We start from the raw sequence: 19,041 nt of genomic DNA, 5'->3' as shown, positions 1-19,041 counted from the left end.
AAAGGAAATGCACTATGTAAAAGTATTAATGGAGAACAACATGTTGTACCAACTATCCTTCGGACGCAAGTTAAAATTTTAAAAAATGATTTGTGAAGTGAAATGTTTCAATAATCTAAAAACCCTTTTGTGAATCTGATAAAGAAGATACTGATGAAAAGATACATACCCGCCACTAAAAATAGGGATCAAATTTCAACGTAGAATATATCGAAATATTGTTACTCGTGTTTGGATACTGTAGCTCATTTTCTTATTTATTCTCATGTAAGATTATATATTTTTAGGAAAATTATTTAATAAATAACATAATTGTAAATAGAAATAAAATCATAGAAGTCTAATTAAAAATTGAAATATGAATCCTATTAGAAATAAAATGTCTCATATACTACCTATAAATATGGGAAAAAAAATTGATATAATAGTTATTAAACACCCACGTTAGAATTAGAAACTGGGATTACTTATGTTATATTAATTATATATTGGGTTTATGGTGTTGTATACTGTTGCACATCGTGTTTATTAAATTATATTATACGAATTATGTTAAACCATATAAATATTGTGTTATGTTTTCTATTGCGTAATCTCCTAATAATTCGGTTAGTATTCCGGTTCTTCTTGTCGAGGGAGACAGTATAAACACAATCACTTATCAAGTATAACTTAATTGGATAATTATATGTATACAATAAATTTGATATATGGATGTTATATAAAGGAGTATGAATATGACACCACTACATAACCGACCACAGTCTTTTTAACAAAAAGAGATATATAATCTGACATGTGAAGCAATTAAAATGAAATTAATAATGGATTAACTTTTTATTAGTCGATAACAGAAGTATAATAACATCTCCAACCTTATTTTTATCTTTATTGTCCTATACAACATTTGTATTAAAAACCAAACCTAAATCCCACCAAGCAACGCAACTATAGTGAAACCAGCTAGCTTCAAGACAACGACAAATGATGCATGCACCATCATTGCTTTTACATGACTGTGCAAGCTGCATTAGGATTCTCTTCGCAAAAGTAATCACTTGTAACAATAGCCACCGCGACCTCCACCCCAGCTATCATACACCGGCCTAGCGCAATATCCGTCATAATATCTTGGCGGTCCATAGTTATCTAGTTGGTTACATGGCTAGCATTCCCTGCAACACGTTGCACCGGGGTTTGGTGGGAAGCACGGTGCTGGTGCTGGTGCTGGTGCTGGTGTGGGTGCCGGTGGCGGTGGGGGTTTAGGCTTTTCAGGTTCTTTTGGTTTTTCAGGCTCTTTCGGCTTTGGAGGTTCTTTTGGTTTTTCAGGTTCTTTCGGCTTTGGAGGTTCTTTTGGTTTTTCAGGTTCTTTCGGCTTTTCAGGTTCTTTCGGCTTGGCGGGTTCTTTAGGCTTTTCAGGTTCTTTAGGCTTCGGTTGAGGTAGAATTTCAGTACTCTTGATGGAATCACCACCTTTGAAGCAAATCTTTTGCTTGATCTTCTCAGGACTACACCACGCTACTTTGATCTTCACTGTGTTCTGCTTCTCGTCAAATACCTGGTCTTGTACTTCTGATCTCGTTCACAAAAATCAAACGTTCCTTCTACATTAAACACCTACTTCAAATTCATCAACAAAGAGAATTGATGAACAGAATTAAAGACACTCACGAGGGAATTTACACAGCACTCTCTTTACTTTCCTGTAGCACTTGTCACAACTTTCTGCAACATTAAACAATATATATATATATTTCCACGCCCACATAACTTATCAAAGAAGGGAAAGACACTAGCCCACAGCCCCACACCCGCAAAAACTTATCTATGAATATTCCACGTAATTAACAATCCACCAAGAAAAGAAGATGTTCTTTAACCGATGAGATGATTGAAGTGATAACGTGTTTACAGGATTGGACTCATGCAAAAAGAAGATTACAACAGCACCCTGAAGATCCCGAACTACTCGAACTCTTTAGGAATACTGATTTGAATGATGTAAATATTGTTGACGATGAAAATGAATAATTTAATTAAAAAAATTATTTAATTGTTTATTTGTGAAGCGTGAATGTGTGAAACGTGAATTTATGTTAAAAATTAAAATTAACTATTAATTTGTTTATTTATTTATTATTTATTTAAATTAATTAAATTTTTAAAAACTTACTAATTAACCCTTACAAAATACTAAAAACCCCCTATAAAATTACCCCCAAAATATAAAAAAAGATTAAGGGGGAAAAAGAAATTGTCCAAGCCCATAGGACCAGTCCTAAGGACCGGTCCAGGTCCTTATTTTGCTCATGGGCCTGGAATTGGTCCCAAGCCCATGAGCTACTGGTCCCATTTGGGACCAGTCCCAAACGGACCAGGGCCCAAGCCTGCTTGGGACTACTCCCTGCCCACCTCTATCATGTAATATAAGATTTCGATAATCTTCAAATGCTAATAGTAATTACTATTGGTAATATTGGAAATAATCTGATTACCTCCATTTTCTTAGGTATTATAAGATTACCAGAGTAATCTTTTTTTTCTTACAATTTTATCCCTTATTAATAAAATTTTAGAACAATAATACTTTTATTTTTAAATTTATTTACATGAATGTTACTTTTACTATTTCACCCTAATTAATTAACTTTTTGGACAAAATTACCCTTGAATTCAAAACAAATTGCAACCCACCCAAGCCACTACCACTAACACTACCACCCCCACCCACCTGCCGCCGGCAACCACCGCCGCGGACAGCCGTCGTCACCTCTAGAAAGGCACACGGAAGGTCAAAAATGGTCACTGTGCACTGATATGGCCATTTCTGGCCAGATATCTGGCCAGAAATGGCTAGATCCGTTGATTTGGCTGTTGACGGCCAGATTGATGGCCGTTAACGGCCACGTTTGTAGCTGTTAACGACCATCAATCTGGCCGTCAACAACCAAATCTGTCACGAGCTGGCCATTCAACGGCCAAATCTATCACGATTTGGCCAATGGCCATAGACGCACGGACGCCATTTCTTGCCTTCCGTGCGTTGTTAGGTTGCCGACTACCCGCAGCCGACAGTGGCTGCGTTGTGAGGGTACTTTGTTGATTTTCCAAACTTTTATTATGGGGTTGTTTTTGCTAAGTTTTTAAATGCAAGGGGATTACAATAATCCAAATAATAATCAATATTAAAAAATAATATAATAATAATATTTAATTAGAAGACAATTCAGTAATTTAAATAATACACCCATCAATTTATTCTTCCCAACCAAACATATTAATAAAACATACCCACTAATTTATTCCAACTAACTAAACATATTTTCCTAAAGATTCTCAATAATCTTAAGGGCCAGTTTGGTTCGGGGTTAAGTGGTATTACTGGGGTAATGTCATCTTATATTACTTGATTACCACGTTTGGTTGTCAAGTAATATAAGATATCAGTAATCTTCAAATACCAATAGTGGTTACTATTGGTAATATAAGAGGTAATCTGATTACCTCCATTTTCTTAGGTTTTCTGAGATTACCAGGGTTATCTTTTTTTGTTACAATTTTATCCCTTATTAATAAAAATTCTGGACAATAATACCCCTACTTTAAAACAAATTTACATTAATATCCTATTTCAATTTTACCCTTGTTTAATTAAAATTTTGGACAATAATGCCCTTATATTTAAAATAATTTACAGACCACCACTGCCACCAAGCAGCCACCACCGCCGACAGCGGGTCAACCACCACGGACCACCGCCGGAAAATTGCCGGAGTCCCTAAAAACACTGAAAATTCTGTGGGAGGCTTCGATATGGCCGTTTTCGGCCATCAATATGGCCAAAAACGGCCATAGCGGAGCCTCTTGGTCACGGTGACGTACTCACGGGCACATCCGGCGGTGGTTCGCGGTGGCGGCAGGAGGTGGGGGTGATTTCGTCATAAATTAAAGTTTTATATAAGCGGGGGTGTTTTAGCTAAATCTGAAATATTGGGGGTAAAAAAAATATTCAAAAATTAATAATAAAAATAATTTTATATTAATATTTAAAAGGGGGACAATTTAGTAATTTAAATAGCATACCCACCAATTTATTCCCCATAACCAAACATATTAATATAACATACCCACCAACTAACCAAACATATTTTTCTAAAGATTCCCAATAATCTTTCAAGGTAATCTATCTTTCCAGTAATTCAATATTCCCAGTAATCTAACATTCCTGAACCAAACGCCCCCTAAAGGTAATCTAACTTTTTAGTAATCCAAAATTCCCAATAATTCAATATTCCCTTAACCAAACGCACCCTTAGAGTAAACGACATGATCCCATGCAAGGTTTGGCGAAATGGCAAGTGGGTGTCAAAATTTTTAGATTTCTACCCTTAAATTAACAGTAATGATCATTTGAACAGTTCAAATCTGAAATGAAAATACACATATCAAAATAACTCTCCACATATCAAATTTCTCTCACAAACACCCCAAATTCACAAAAACCCGCAAGAAACTCTAGGAGAGATTGCTAGCGATTGGAGAGCTAACTCGGTCGGGAATGTTAGGGTTTTTGAGGAGGAGAGGCCGGTGAATCTATGGGTGGTGAGAGATTGGATTTTGGTGGTTGGGTTTGGTCAGAAATGGAGGGACAGATTTGCGAGCCACATATTAGCCGAAATCCGACGATTGGCGTGGTTGACGGTGGTGGGGTAAGAGCGGTTTTGGTGTGTGAGGCATGGGGAAGAGGACGGTGGTAGTGGGGAAAGCTGTTGTCACCGGAAAAAGGCAAAAAAAGGAGATGGTCATGACCTCCTCAACCTCCCTTGATTTGGCTGAAATCCGTCGTCCACAACCCTCCCCATCACCCTAATTTTTCTCCCCATTCTCCCCCCACCAAAACCCCTCTCATTACACGCCCGTTTACCCCGCCGTTTGCCGTTGGGAAATTGGTTGGGGAGTTTTGTAGAACAAGTGGTGGGCATGTTGGTTGTGGGAAAGGTTGGAGATGATGGGGAGTCGCTGACAACCAGGAAATTACACAAAACAGCAATAAAAAAGACCACAACAATCAGTAGGAAGCTGCAATCAGTGGAAAATGCCGCGAGCTGGACCAAATAGGCCCAAAAACGTGACTGTCATGCAAAAAAAAAAGGGGTGGCGGATGGTGATTGGCGAGCAACGGTGGGCAGTGATGATATGGGTTTTGTTCAAGGGGAAGTGGTGAGTCTGATGGTGATGTGAGATGGGATTTTGGTGTGGGAAATCGGCTGGAATCAAACCCGAAAGACTGCAAATCACAGTGGAGGTGGAGGTGGAGGTGGAGGTGGAGAGATTTGGGATGTGGGGGCTAAAAAATAATTTACTAATTTGAGGCTAAAAATTACTAACCGTGTTGGTTTAAGGGTAAGAAATTTATGGAACAAGGTGGGAAGTTACCGTTTCGCCAAACCTTGTGTGGGAACTGTCTTCTACTCTAATTCTTTATTAGTCAAATATGTCCATTTTGTGGTCTTTAGTTAAAATAATCATTAAAAAACCTAAAAAGCTTATGATTATGTCGTTATAAAAATATTTAGATTTTTCAACACGTTATTGGCCAAACATTTTTGGAATTTTATAACACTAATTTCAAAGTAGACAGCGATGGAATTTGGATTTGGAAACTCATACAGGATTGCCTTAGTTGTCTGTTGACCGCTTTCTATCAATTTTATTTAAAAAATGATTATCTCCACAAGAACATTTCCCATTTTTGAAATGGTGAAATATACTGGCATCTCAATGTGCTTAATAGCAGACGCGCATCACCCTAATTGATGCACCTGCAGGTGTTTCCATTAGAGCAAACTCAACGGCCAACTTTTCACTATGGTGTGTCAAATTATACTCTTTTTCTTCATTATCCATGTCGTGCAAAACTGAACCTGTATCAGGCACATATCCCTGCAGCTTCATCTCTGCCGTTAGTTCATCCAAATACAATCTCCATTGAACTTGGATAAGATTTGTCGCCCATGCAGGACTCGTGAACTTGATTATTTATTTCTGTTAGAATTGGAAGCAAAATTAAATAAAATACGCACGAAAGATTGATTGACAAGTTGAGTAAAAGAAGAGTTTTATTTCACATGAACAACTTCAATTCAAATAAAGTTAATACTTCGTACAAAGTTGTAAAAAGTCTTTTATAATTAAAACAAATATAACTTAAACAAAAGTTTAGATAAGATAGAAAGTGGTAACTGTTATGCCTGGAAAAGTAGGATTGGCGTAAAGTCTTGTCAATATAAGGTAGTCAGAACTTAAGAAGGTTTCACGACCGCTCAGATACGGCCACGTCGCGTGATGACGTGAGTGGCATGCTTCTGCCAGTGTAGTGGGTATACGCCAGGTTGGCAAATGGTTGGAGATGGTCTACATGTCCAATCCCCGCTCAAGTCGAGGAAATCACTCGGGCAGGTGAGCAATGAGACGCAGAGAAGGATTTGTACGATACCTACCCCACTTGCAAATTTAGTAACCATTACCTTGACCAATTCCACTATAAATAGAAGACTTTTCTCTCATTTGCGGGATTAGCTAATTTCACTTTGGAATAGCATACTCTCTCTCTCTCTCTCTCTCTCTATCTCTTGTATTCTCCAAGCTGTAACTCAGCTCGTTGAACGCGACCTGACCTTACTTTCATTAATACAATATCAGTGGACTTAGGATTCGCTTTTGAACATCTGAACCACTTTAAACATTATTTTGTACCCTTACCAAATTAAATACTTCCATAATCACGTGTGACTTCTAAGTCTCCTTAGCATTTCCCACATGCAAATAGTTGATGTCAAAATCGAGCATCAACAGCAACCAACTCAAACTGCTATTTGAAACTAAATAAAACTGAAATTGTCAAACCATGCAACGGCACTATGCTGCGGCATTAAACATTCTGGAATTTGTCACGTTGCATCTTTTTCCTTTGTGCCGCGGCATGCTGCCCTTCTACCAAAACGCGTTCATTGTTTAACAATTTCCAGCCAGCTTATACCCGGTTCCTTTTTCACGTTCCTATCTCATGGCTTTTCTCACCTTGGAAACACCTAGCCAACTCCTAGTAGAAGCATGAATGTTAGAAAGAAGCACACAAGAAGCCGAATCCGAAGGATTAAGCCTAAAAAATTCTTCAGCAATTCTTCCTGCTATGTCTACATTTTTATGAATTTTACACGAAGATAACAACGTCTTCCATATGATACCATCTGCTTTTACAGGCATTGATCTTATCAGAGCCTCTGCTTCATCTAAACAGCCAGACCGACCAAGTGCAGGGTCGGCCCAAGGGGTAGGCAGGTGAGGCACCTGCTTAGGGCTCCCAAGAAAAAAGCCCCAAAAAATGGCCCAAAATTATTTTAAAAAGATTTATAAAAATACTATTAGGCCTAAAAAAGTTCATAATTTTTTATTCAAACTGGTTCAAAAGGTCCCAAAAAAGCCAAAAAGAGTCAAATTTATTATAATTTTTTTACATAAATTTACAAGAAAACCATATTTCGTATTTTCCATTCACACCCTTAAATTAACTAAACTAGTTATTTAAATGTCTAAAATTTCAAAACACCCATTCAATCCCTAAAATGATGAAAATATTGCATCTCCATCCCTCTACATCGCCATAGTGTCACTGTCGACGTTAAAGTGATGATTCCGGTCAATTTTCTCATCAAAATCAACCGGATTCATCACTTAATCATTTCTGGTAGCCTACTGTCCACCTCTCACCCTCACAAGAAAGATCAGATAATTTGGCTATTTTATCAATTGAAAAAGATTTGATTTCTAAACTTGAATATAAAAATTTAATTAGTGACTTTGTATCTCAAAAAGTAAGAGAAATAAATTTAAAATAATTTTTAATATATGTTTATATTATTAAAAGTGACTCAAGATAACTCTTCGCTAGAGTCACAAATATTCTTGAGGCAGTACTAACCAAGTGGGTCAACCACGCATGTATAATGTTCTAGTCTAGGCTTCAAATCGAAGAATTCCAATCCTTTTTCCTACAATACACAATGAGTACAAGCATAAAGTAAGCTCAAGAAAGTAACATCATCTGCATCCCATTCTTCGTGCTCCATCTGCTCAAACAATTTGACAACTTCATCATCTCGTCCATGAAACCCATATGCAGCAATAATTGAGTTTCATCAGACGACATCTGAATCTTCACTTTCCATGAAAGCTTTGATTGAATCCTCCAAACAGCCATATCTTGAATACCTACTTATTAACGAACTAATCACTGAAACTACTGAACCAGCCCTGGCTTTCCATCAAACTAGATTGACCAAAACTCCTTCAAAATACTCATTTTGAGCTTTTCCCGCAATGAGTGTGTTCCAAGCAACCACTTTTCGCACACTACCCACAGTAAACCCATCAGGCAAAAACCCATTTTGATGCTTTTCACTTAACAATCTCAAGCCCTCCTCATTAAACTCAAACTGAATCAAACCTCCTGCCATCGCATTCCAGTCACAGTATTCCTCTCAGGCATATCTGTGAATACTTTCGAGCACTTTCCAAATCACAACTTTGCATATATGCGTTGATCAAAATGTTACAAGACATGATATCTTTCCGGGGCATAACTCCAAACAAAGCAGCAACTGTTTGTGTTTTCCCAAATTTGGAGTACATGGTGAGAAGATGGTTGCAAATGAACTTGTCTGAGGAACAACCAGATGTGACTATCAAGGAATGAAGTTGTTTTGCTAATGAAAGTGAGTTTATGAGTGTGCATGATATACAAATTTAAGCAAAAAGCTTAAAACTTGAAAGGAAAGAAACCAAATAAATGTCACGTTTCTAGGCCAGCAGTGATCCAAATCTGAGCCTTATGACCTTACCATCAATATTCAAACACTTGCTCGGAAGCTCAGCACGAACAGCAGACTTAGGCTCGGGATTAAACTCGTTATTGGTAAACCAGGAAAGCAAGTTGAACTTACCCACACCTAAATCACCGATCAAAACCAGCTTGAAAAGGTAATCATGCTCATCTTCAGGGATGCACCGAGCCATATTATACACAAGAATGGTGAAGAGAAAGGTGTTTTGATTTGTTGTTGTTGTAGTTATATAAAGAGTGTTTGAGATTATTACCTAAAGCGGTCAAAGAGATATGGCTCGAAGTTTTCACTTTTTCCAATTTTTATTTACTTGACACTATTTTGAAATTTTTCTTGTTCTTACATTCATTCAGTCAGTCGGATATAAAGATTTTTGAAATTCTTAATCATTCTATTTTACTAAAGCTCCAATTAGTACAAATGTCTTGTGCTACAAAGAAAGTAATTTATAATATATGTAACTTATATCATCTCAATTCATAAAAGTATAAGCATTGTAAATGCAGTATCTTAAGCGACTGTTTTATACGATACTTTTCCAAATGAGTTTCTTAGGGTACGAACTTCCTGTTTTCTCTTAGTTTGTGCTTCTTTCCCCAATCTATTCTTTTGAAAAATTGCAGATACTGAAAAGACATAAAGGATGATTGTGAAAGCAATTATCTTGATTCTTCTTCCCACTAAGATTTAAGCAGACACAAATGAAATAAGAACCATAACAGGCTTTTTAATTATACCAATACGTTCAACTAGGTACTTAAATATAACTGAAAATCATCTAGGATTAGAAAGAATAGATTCTACAGGTGGAGCAGAAACTTGGTGATTTACCAAAGAAGCACAAGGCATTGCATGAGCGAACTTATAGTTGATGTTTTCATCTACGTCCATCACTCCCTCTAAAACCTTCACCACAGTTGACATGGATGGCCTGTGTATAGGATCATCTTGTAAACACCAGGCGCCAATTTTTATCATTCTTACCATTTCTTCTCTATGATTTTGCATATCTTCATCTGAATTTTCCATAATGTCAAGCACTTGCCCTTCCTCTGCCTTATCCTGTAGCAATTTGAGAAGATGAAAGCTAGATTCTGACCGCGAACTATCCAAATTTCTCCTTCCACAAACCACTTCAAAAAGAACAATCCCAAAGCTATATATGTCAACTTTTACAGTGATTTTTTATTTTCGCCATTCTGGAGCAATGTATCCTGGAGTTCCTCTCATAGTGGCTTGCACTTGGCTCTCTTCTCTGTCAATTAGCTGAGATAATCCAAAATCTGAGACTTTGGCATTGAAATTTTCATCCAAGAGAATGTTTTGTGGCTTTATATCTAAATGCATTATTCTTTTCAGGCAATCTTCATGAAGATAACCCAATCCTTTGGCTATATCAAGTATAATATTCTTCCTTGTTTGCCAATCGAGATAAGGTCTTTCGTCTCTCAAGAAAATCCATTTATCCAGTGAACCATTACTCATATATTCATACACAAGAAGCCTGCACCTTTTCTCTACACAAAAACCAATCAATCTCACAATATTAAAATGATGCAGGCTACCAATGGTCTCAACTTCTGCTGAGAATTCCCTCATTCCTTGCCCCATTCTATCCAATCTCTTCACTGCAATTTTGTTTCCGTCTCGTAGATCCCCTTTGAACACAGAACCAAATCCTCCCCCACCAAGTCTCTGCCTGAAATCCTCCGTTGCAACTCGTCAATCTTCATATGAAAACCTTACAGGCATTCCAGGAACTTTGTTGGTATTTGGCCGGAGAACTCTAAGAAAGAAAAGGAGAAAAAATGCAGAAAGTGAACTGCTATATTTCATTACACTGTAACTTGCAATATATACACAACAAAGCTTACTGTTTTACCAACTGCAACAACCATTCAGACTTTAAATTTCAAAAACAAAGTTGGTAACTTAATGCACACTTATCTTACACTGATTACACCTAAACATGACACAAAATTAACAACTCCAGAACAACTCCAGCAGCTTCAGTTTCAGCAGGAAACAAGGGAATGCAACTGCTACTTGGCCCCAAGAAACTAATTCAAAAACAAACTAACTTAACTGAATTTTCCAGCAAATTATCAATGCTTCAACACTCCTCCTTGATAATTTTGCTAGAAACACCAAGTCTGATCCTGAAGCTTTCAAACTTGGTTTTAGATAATCCCTTAGTTAGGATGTCAGCCACTTGATCATCACCATTGCAGTGGACCAGTTTCACTTCTCCTTCCTGCTCAGCTTCTCTCACTGCATGGAACTTGATCTTTATTTGTTTTGGTTCTCCCATGATGGATTGGATTCTTAGCCATACCACAGCCGATTGATTATCACACATTATCACAGTAGGATGCTTCTGTTTCAGCTTCAAATCTTCCAAGATTTTTCTCAGCCAGACAGTCTGATTCACGCAGCTGCAGCTGAAATGTACTCTGCCTCTGCTGTGGATTGTGCAACCGTTTCTTGCTTCTTCGACTCCAGCAGATTGCACCATGGTTCAGGAAGAAGATAACCCTGAAGTGCTTTTCATGTCCTCCACTGAACCACCCCAGTCACTATCTGAAAAACCATTAAACCAAAGTCTTCTGACCCCTGTACCATACTCCAAAGCTGGTGCTCCCTTTCACATACCTGAGCACTCTTTTTGCACTCTCAAATGTGTTTCTTTGGGCTGATTCATAAACCTGGACAGTAGGCTAATGCAAACATGATGTCTGGCCTAGTTGCTGTAAGATACAGCAAACAACCAACCAAGCTTCTGTACTGTCCTCCATCAACACTTTCTGCATTTTCATCTCTTAACAGCTTCAATTTGGAACCAGAGGCACATCCACTGATTTGCAATTTTCCATATTGAACTTCTTCAACACTTCATCGCATTTCTCTTGATTAACAAAACCCAACTGAACTTTGATGAACCTGCATTCCAAGAAAGTAAGCCATTTCTCCTAAATCTGTCATCTCAAACTCATCAAACATGGACCTCTTGAATTCTTCAATTTGAGTTTGCTTACTCCCTGTCACAAGTAATCATCAACATCAGGGAAATGATCATAATATCTTCATCAATCTCCCTAACATACAATGTGTTTCATTTGGACTTCTCACAAAATCCAAATTCAGCAAGTGATTGTTTATTCTGCTGTACCAGGCCCTAGGTGCCTGTTTAAGGCCATACAAGGCCTTCCTTAAGAGATACACTTTGCTTCCTTTCCCCTGACTTTATCCCTTCCGGTTGCTCAACATAGATCTCCTCATTCAGCCATCCATTAAGGAAGGCAGATTGATGTCCAGCTGAAATATTTTCCATGAGAATTGGGCTGCCACTGCAAGTAGTAGCCGATTGTGTCATGCCTGCACTGGTGCAAAGGTGTCCAGAAATCAACTCCATACTGTTGAGCAAAGCCTTTGACAACTAGTCTTGCTTTGTGCTTAAGGACAGAACCATCCGGATTGAGCTTCTTCTTGAAAATCCATTTAACTTGGATCACTTTTCTGTTTTGAGGTCTGTCCACCAAGTTCCAGTTTGATTCTTTTCAATCATTGCAAGCTCCTCCTTCATGGCCACTCTCCACACCTCTGATTTTGCAGCCTCAAAGTAACATGTTGGCTCAAGTGAAGCCATGTTGCATCTCTCATAAACCTCAGCTAAAGGTCTGGTACCTCTAACTGAAATTTCATCTTCCACATCACTCTCAACATCATCAAAAATCTGCTCATGACAGCTTCTGTCCGCCTAGTTTTGTCTCTACATCAGTTTTTGTTTTCTTCCCATTCCATACTCCATCCTCATCAATCTTGACATCCCTGGAAATCTAAATTTTTCTGGTTTCTGGAACATATACCCTATAGGCTTTATATGACTGCTATAGCCTATAAAGATACCAATTAATGCCTTCTCATCTAGCTTGACCTTTTTGCTGCTAGAACCAAAATGTAGCATACACTCCCGAAAATTTTTAGCCTCTCTACGTTGGTTTAACTCCATTCCATGCTTCATAGGTGTTTTGTTGTCCAAGGCTTTTGTGGGAAGCCTATGAGCAGAAAAATTGCTGTGTTACACTTCTGCCCAAAATTTCTTTGGCAATCTCTTCCAGCCACCATGCATCTAGCCATCTACAACTGACCTGTTTTTCCTCTCACTGACTCCATTTTGCTGTGGAGTGTAGGGGCGGCTGTATTGGTGCTTAATTCCAGCATCTTTGCACACTTGCTCAAACTCTTGAGAAGTGTACTCTGTACCATTACACTTCTCAAGATCTTTATGGTTTTTTCTGCCTGATTTTCCACTAGAAGCTTGAACTCTTTGAATACACCAGCAACCTGTCCTTTTTGCTTCAAAAAATACACCCAACACATCCTAGATAGTCATCAATGAATAGCACAAAGTATCTACTCCCACCACAGGACAAAGTTTCCATAGGACCACATACATCCTAGGATGAGTTGCAGTTTTTCAGCTGCTCTCCAGGTTTGGTTTGCAGGGAAGGATTGCCTACTCACTTGCCAAGTTGACAAGCTTTGCACATGGTATCACTCTCCTCTAATTCTGGCAGGTTGGCAGCTTCTTGGTCTGAATTTCTTTGAGACCTTGGTAATGGACATGACCAAGTCTCTTATGCCTTTCACGAATTCATCTACCTTTACACTGTAGGCCCTATGTTCAGTTTTTTTCAGTTTTATGGGAAAGCTTTTTTCCACCATTTTCACTCTCATTAACTCACACCCCTTACTATCTAAAATTTGACAGATTTGATTTTCAAAATGTAAAACATAATGGTTTTCTAACATTTGTCCTACACTTAGGAGGCTTTGAGTAATTGGGTACATATAAACATTTGGATGAGTTTTTGTACCTGTGGAGGTTTGGATTGCAACATCTCCCTTCCCCTTTGCTTCAACATAATCACCATTTGCCATTTAATCTTGGACTGAGTGTGGAGTTTAATCTCACAAAATGTTGCAAGTGTGTGTCATATGGTTTGTACACCCACTGTCAACCAGCCAGCCATCACAGCAGGTTGTGTGTGGCACTACAGGAGGCCATAAACAGCTGTTCTACTCCCTGTTCTGGTTGCTGGTCCTCTGTCACTTGTGCTTGCTGCTGGGACTGCTCTCCCTTGCCTTGCACACCCTCTCTATATGGCCAAACTGCTTACATGCTCTGCATTGTATTCCTGGCCTAAACCAGCACCTTTTTTCAGAGTGCCCTTTCCTTTTACGTGGGAACAAGGTGGATATTCTTTCATCCCACCTGGTTTTCCCCATTGGCCATTACTCCTTTCTTTCCCTTCTTTTCACCGACAAACCTCCTGTTATTCCCTTGAACTGGTTTTTTTTGTGAGTTGCCATCATTGCACCCTCACCAACATCTTCTTGCCTCAAGAGCCTTCTTTGCTCTTGTGCTTGCAATGCATGAACCAGCTCTGTGAGTGTAACCTGTCCCATGTCTCTTGAGTCCTCTAAAGATGAGATTTTGGACTCAAATCTTTCGGGTAGGCTAACCAGGACTTTCTCCACCACTCTCTTATCAGTCAACTCCACTCCCAGCAGCCTTATCTTGTTTACAACACCCATTAGCCTGTCAACTAGTCCTTGACCTTCTCTGTCTGCATCCTCTGCATCTCAAATTCTCTCCTTAAATTTAGCCACTGCATGTTCCTTGTTGTGTGCTGCCATGCACTCCTCTCTCAGCTTATCCCATGCCTCTTTTGGAGTCTCGTATGCCATGATCCTTGTATACAAGTGTCGTTACAGCAGCATGAATGTGGGAGAGAGCTCTTGGTGCTTTGGCTGTTTCTTCCTCAGCAGTCTCATTTGGTTCAGGGTAGGATTCTGTCCTAATGGAGGTGGCTGCCTGTTTTCTTCCACATACTGCCACAGCCCCTGACCCCGGAGGAAAGCCTTCATCTTAACAGCCCATAGTGGTAGTGCTCCCCATTGAATACTGAGGTGACATCAGGGCTGATTAGCAGCCATTGTTTTAAGTTTTGTGTCGATGCAGGGTAAACAAAGGTGCAGATGCAGGTTGTTTTGGGCTGAAAATGGGAGGTGTTCTTGAGTAGAGGTTGATGACTGGTGTAAGAGATTTTAGGTTGTTTTGGTGTTAAGCTCTGATACCATTTGTTGGTATTTGGCCGAGAACTCTAAGAAAGAAAGGAGAAAAAATGCAGAAGTGAACTGCTATATTTCATTCACTGTACTTGCAATATTAACACAACAAAGCTTACTGTTTTACCAACAACAACAACCATTCACTTTAAATTTCAAAAACAAAGTTGGTAACTTAATGCACTCTTTTACACTGATTACACCTCCATGACACAAAATTAACAACTCCAAAACAACTCCAGCAGCTTCAGTTTCAGCAGGAAACAAGGGAATGCAACTGCTACTTGGCCCCAAGAAATTAATTCAAACAAACTAACTTAACTGAATTTTCCAGCAAATTATCAATGCTTCAACAACTTGCTTGATGTAGTCCTCCACAAGTTCCTCAGCTTCAGAAGTCTTCCGAATTCTCACAGCAAAAACAATTTAACCTAACAATGACAAGAACACCTGCAACGATCCTGCTATAACTGCCACTAATTTCTTCCCTTTTCCTCTGGGTGGACCTGGTGGTGGTGCTAAATTTGTGACAACTGGTGGTCCATTTTCTGCAGGTTGTGTGCTTGGAGGGGTTGGCGTTGGTGTAGAACTTGGAGGAGTAAATGATACTTCTCAGTTGGTGACTCTTCGCTTCATGCTACGAACTAATCGATGTAGTCTTCCAGGATCCGACTGACGTGTGCTTGACCGACTGTGTGCCATCTGAGTCTTGAAGCACTAAGCCCCTCGCGTTAACTTCACCATTGCATTTGCTTTTACAGGACGGTCTCTGTTAGCTGACCAAACCAGGTGTGATTTCCTCCTCCTCCAATGGCCACTACTGAGAACACATAAGAGTTACAGGCTCCATGCAGTAGAACCACAATGTAATCAACGTCATTAGCGTTTTTTGTTTGGAGAAACACTCTCATTTTCCATCATCGGTGACGACCGAATTGTTGTTGTACCATGCAGAGGAAGGTTGAATCAAAGCAGTAAACACAACTGGCCCGTGTAGAACAATTCCTGAGATGAAGCTGAAGTTATAGACAAAAATGAGTAAAAAGAATACAAGACGGAAAGAAGCTGAAGACGATGAAACTGGAGCCTTTGCCAGTCAGGGGAGAGACGCAAGAGAGAGAGAGAGAGATAGACCCAGAAGTCAACTAACAATTTACTACCAAACATGATAAACTTATACACATGATATGCCACCAATTTTTTTTTTTTTTTTTTTTTTTTTTTTTTTTTTTTTTTTTTTTTTTTTTTTTTTTTATGCACTTAACATAATTTTTTACATCTTTAATAATTTTTAATTAGTCAAAGACTTCCATTTTGAGGTCTTTAGTTAAAATAATAATTGAAAAAGCTTGTGCTTATGTCGTTAGAAAAATAATTATTATCACATATTTATTAATTTTATGGATTTTTTATGATTATAAAATTATATATTACTTTGAAGTTTAAGTTAATTATAAATGAATGATACTACACATACAACTCAATTTTATAAACCTTTCCTCACAATTTGAATTTGACAATTTTTAATAAATTAACTCGATAATAGGCGAAATGGGTTATGACATATTAAACACGTTAAAATAAGGGGCGATAATTTATTTTTCGAGGCTTTATTAGATTGTTCAACACGACGTGGGTCAACCTTCTCAGACTTTTATGACACCAAATACTAATTTCAAAGCAGAAATTAGAAAGGGATGGAATTTGGATTTGGAAACTGATGCAAAATTTTCTTCGTTGTCTGTAGCACTTCCTAACAATTTTATTTAATTCACTTTCACTCTTGTTTCTTTTTTTTTTTTTTTTTTTCCTTAACATCATGTATACATACATATAATGAGGATAATCAAGCGTAAGGAAGAGATTAATTTCATCTATTTGATCATCTTAACAGTAATCACCTCTGCAAATCACTTTGAAATTGATCAGAAAGCATTCTGAGAAATCTGCAATAAATAATTTGTTATGGGTTTAGCTTGATAATGTTATCTTTCTTTTAAAATATCTGTATGTCTTCAAGACTCAACTTATTAGTAAAATGTGAAAGGGTAAAGCATACAAAAATAGATCTGACGGAAAGTAGATTGTGCTAAATCAGAAACAAAGTATGAGAGCAATGGGTAATCTTGTTACCAGTAATCTCCACAAGAACAATTCCCATTTTTGAAATGATGAAATCTACTGGCATCTCTAACAATAATCTCTCTGTTTTTGATCTTTGAAATGTACTTAATAGCAACATGACAATCACTGCAGACGCGCAAGTTCTTCATCACCCTAATTGGTGCACTTGCAGGTGTTTTCATTAGAGCAAAAGCAATGGCTAACTTTTCACTATGGTGTGTCAAATTATACTCTTTTTCTTCATTATCCATGTCGTGCAAAACTGAACCTGTATCAGGCACATACCCTTTCAGCTTCATCTCTGCCGTTAGATCATCCAAATACAAATCAATCTCCATTGAATTTGGATGAGATTTGTCGCCCATACAGAACTGGTGAACTTGATTCTTTATCTCCAACCAGCTTATACCCGGTTCCTTTTTCACATTCCTATCTCTCATTACTTTTCTCACCTCGGAAACACCCAGCCACCTCCTAGCAGAAGCATGAATGTTAGAAAGAAGCACATAAGAAGCCGAATCCCGAGGATTAAGCCTAAGAACTTCTTCAGCAATTCTTCCTGCCATGTCTGCATTCTTGTGGATTTTACATGCAGATAACAACGTCTTCCATATGATGGCATCAGCTTTTACAGGCATTGATCTTATCAGAGCCTCTGCTTCATCTAAACAGCCAGACCGACCAAGTAAGTCAACCACACATGTATAATGTTCTAGTCTAGGCTTCAAACCATACTTTTTTACCATCAAATCGAAGAATTCCAATCCTTTTTCCTTCAATCCACAATGACTACAAGCATAAAGCAAGCTCAAGAAAGTAACATCAGTTGCCTCCCATTCTTCCAGCTCCATCTGCTCAAACAATTTGACAGCTTCCTCTCCTCGTCCATGAAATCCATATGCAGCAATCATTGAGCTCCATAAGACAACATCTGGACCTTCACATTCCAAGAAAGCTTTGATTGAGTCCTCCAAACAACCGCATCTTGAATACATACTAATTAACGAACTAATCACTGAAACTACTGAACCAGCCCCAGCTTTAATCACTTCGGCATGAATCTGCTGACCTTGACCTAATGTCGCCAAATCAGAACACGAACTTATCACACTCACAAACGTAATCTTATTAGGTCTAAAACTCGCCATTTTCATCAAACTATATTGATCCAAAACTCCTTCAGAATACCCATTTTGAGCTTTTCCCGCAATGAGTGTGTTCCAAGCAACCACATTGCGAATTGGCATCGATGTAATCACCTTCTCTCCTTCATCCAAGCTTCCACTTTTCATATACATATGAGCTAATGAGCTCCCAACAACCAAATCCATCTCAAACCCACATTTAACCAAGTAACCATGAACTTGCCGCCCTGCATATAACCCTCTCAAACCAGCACACCCCCTCAAAGCACTACCCAGAGTAAACCCGTCAGGCAAAAACCCATCTTGATGCATTTCACTTAACAATCTCAAACCCTCCTCATTAAATTCAAACTGAATCAAACCCGCAACCATAGCATTCCAAGTGGCGATATTCCTCTCACGCATATCTTCGAACACTTTTCGAGCACTTTCCAAATCACCACTTCGCATATAGGCATTGATCAAAATGTTACAAGACATGATATTTTTCCTGGGCATGATTCCAAACAAAGCAGCAACAGTTTGTGTTTGCCCAAATTTGGAGTACATGTTGAGGAGATGGTTGCAAATGAACTTGTCTGAGGAACACCCAGACGTTACAATCAAGGAATGAAGTTGTTTTGCTAATGAAAGAGAATTTTTGAGTGTGCATGATTGGATGAGGTGAGAGAAGAGATTTGGTTCTGACCATATTTCACATTTGAATGTGTTAAAAGCTTCTATTACAAGTCCTTTGG

At 38.4% G+C, this 19,041-nt stretch overlaps 1 protein-coding gene and 1 pseudogene across 1 annotated transcript; both read right to left on the bottom strand.

The window, feature by feature from the left end:
- Window positions 1-813: 813 nt before the first annotated feature.
- LOC116122219 lies at window positions 814-1,860 on the bottom strand (annotated as a pseudogene).
- Window positions 1,861-5,787: 3,927 nt separating this feature from the next.
- On the bottom strand, window positions 5,788-18,949 carry LOC116122218 (pentatricopeptide repeat-containing protein At2g41080). The gene is made up of 2 exons (XM_031408112.1): window positions 17,441-18,949; window positions 5,788-5,937 (listed from the first exon to the last, which is right to left on the bottom strand). The coding sequence occupies exons 1-2, from the start codon at window positions 18,851-18,853 to the stop codon at window positions 5,788-5,790; spliced, it is 1,563 nt and encodes a 520-aa protein (XP_031263972.1). The 5' UTR covers window positions 18,854-18,949.
- Between the last annotated feature and the right edge of the window lie 92 nt (window positions 18,950-19,041).

The sequence above is a fragment of the Pistacia vera genome, unplaced genomic scaffold, assembly GCF_008641045.1.
Source record: "Pistacia vera cultivar Batoury unplaced genomic scaffold, PisVer_v2 Contig1323, whole genome shotgun sequence".
Lineage (NCBI taxonomy): Eukaryota > Viridiplantae > Streptophyta > Magnoliopsida > Sapindales > Anacardiaceae > Pistacia > Pistacia vera.
This window is presented reverse-complemented; position numbering and strand designations above follow the sequence as displayed.

Excerpts from the sequence above, each read along its gene's own strand:
- LOC116122218 (XM_031408112.1), bottom strand. The coding sequence starts at position 18,853 with ATGTACTCCAAATTTGGGCAAACACAAACTGTTGCTGCTTTGTTTGGA. Across the intron at positions 5,938-17,440 it reads AGATGAAGCTGAAAGGGTAT|GTGCCTGATACAGGTTCAGT; the intron begins GTGCCTGATACA and ends CTGCAGGGATAT.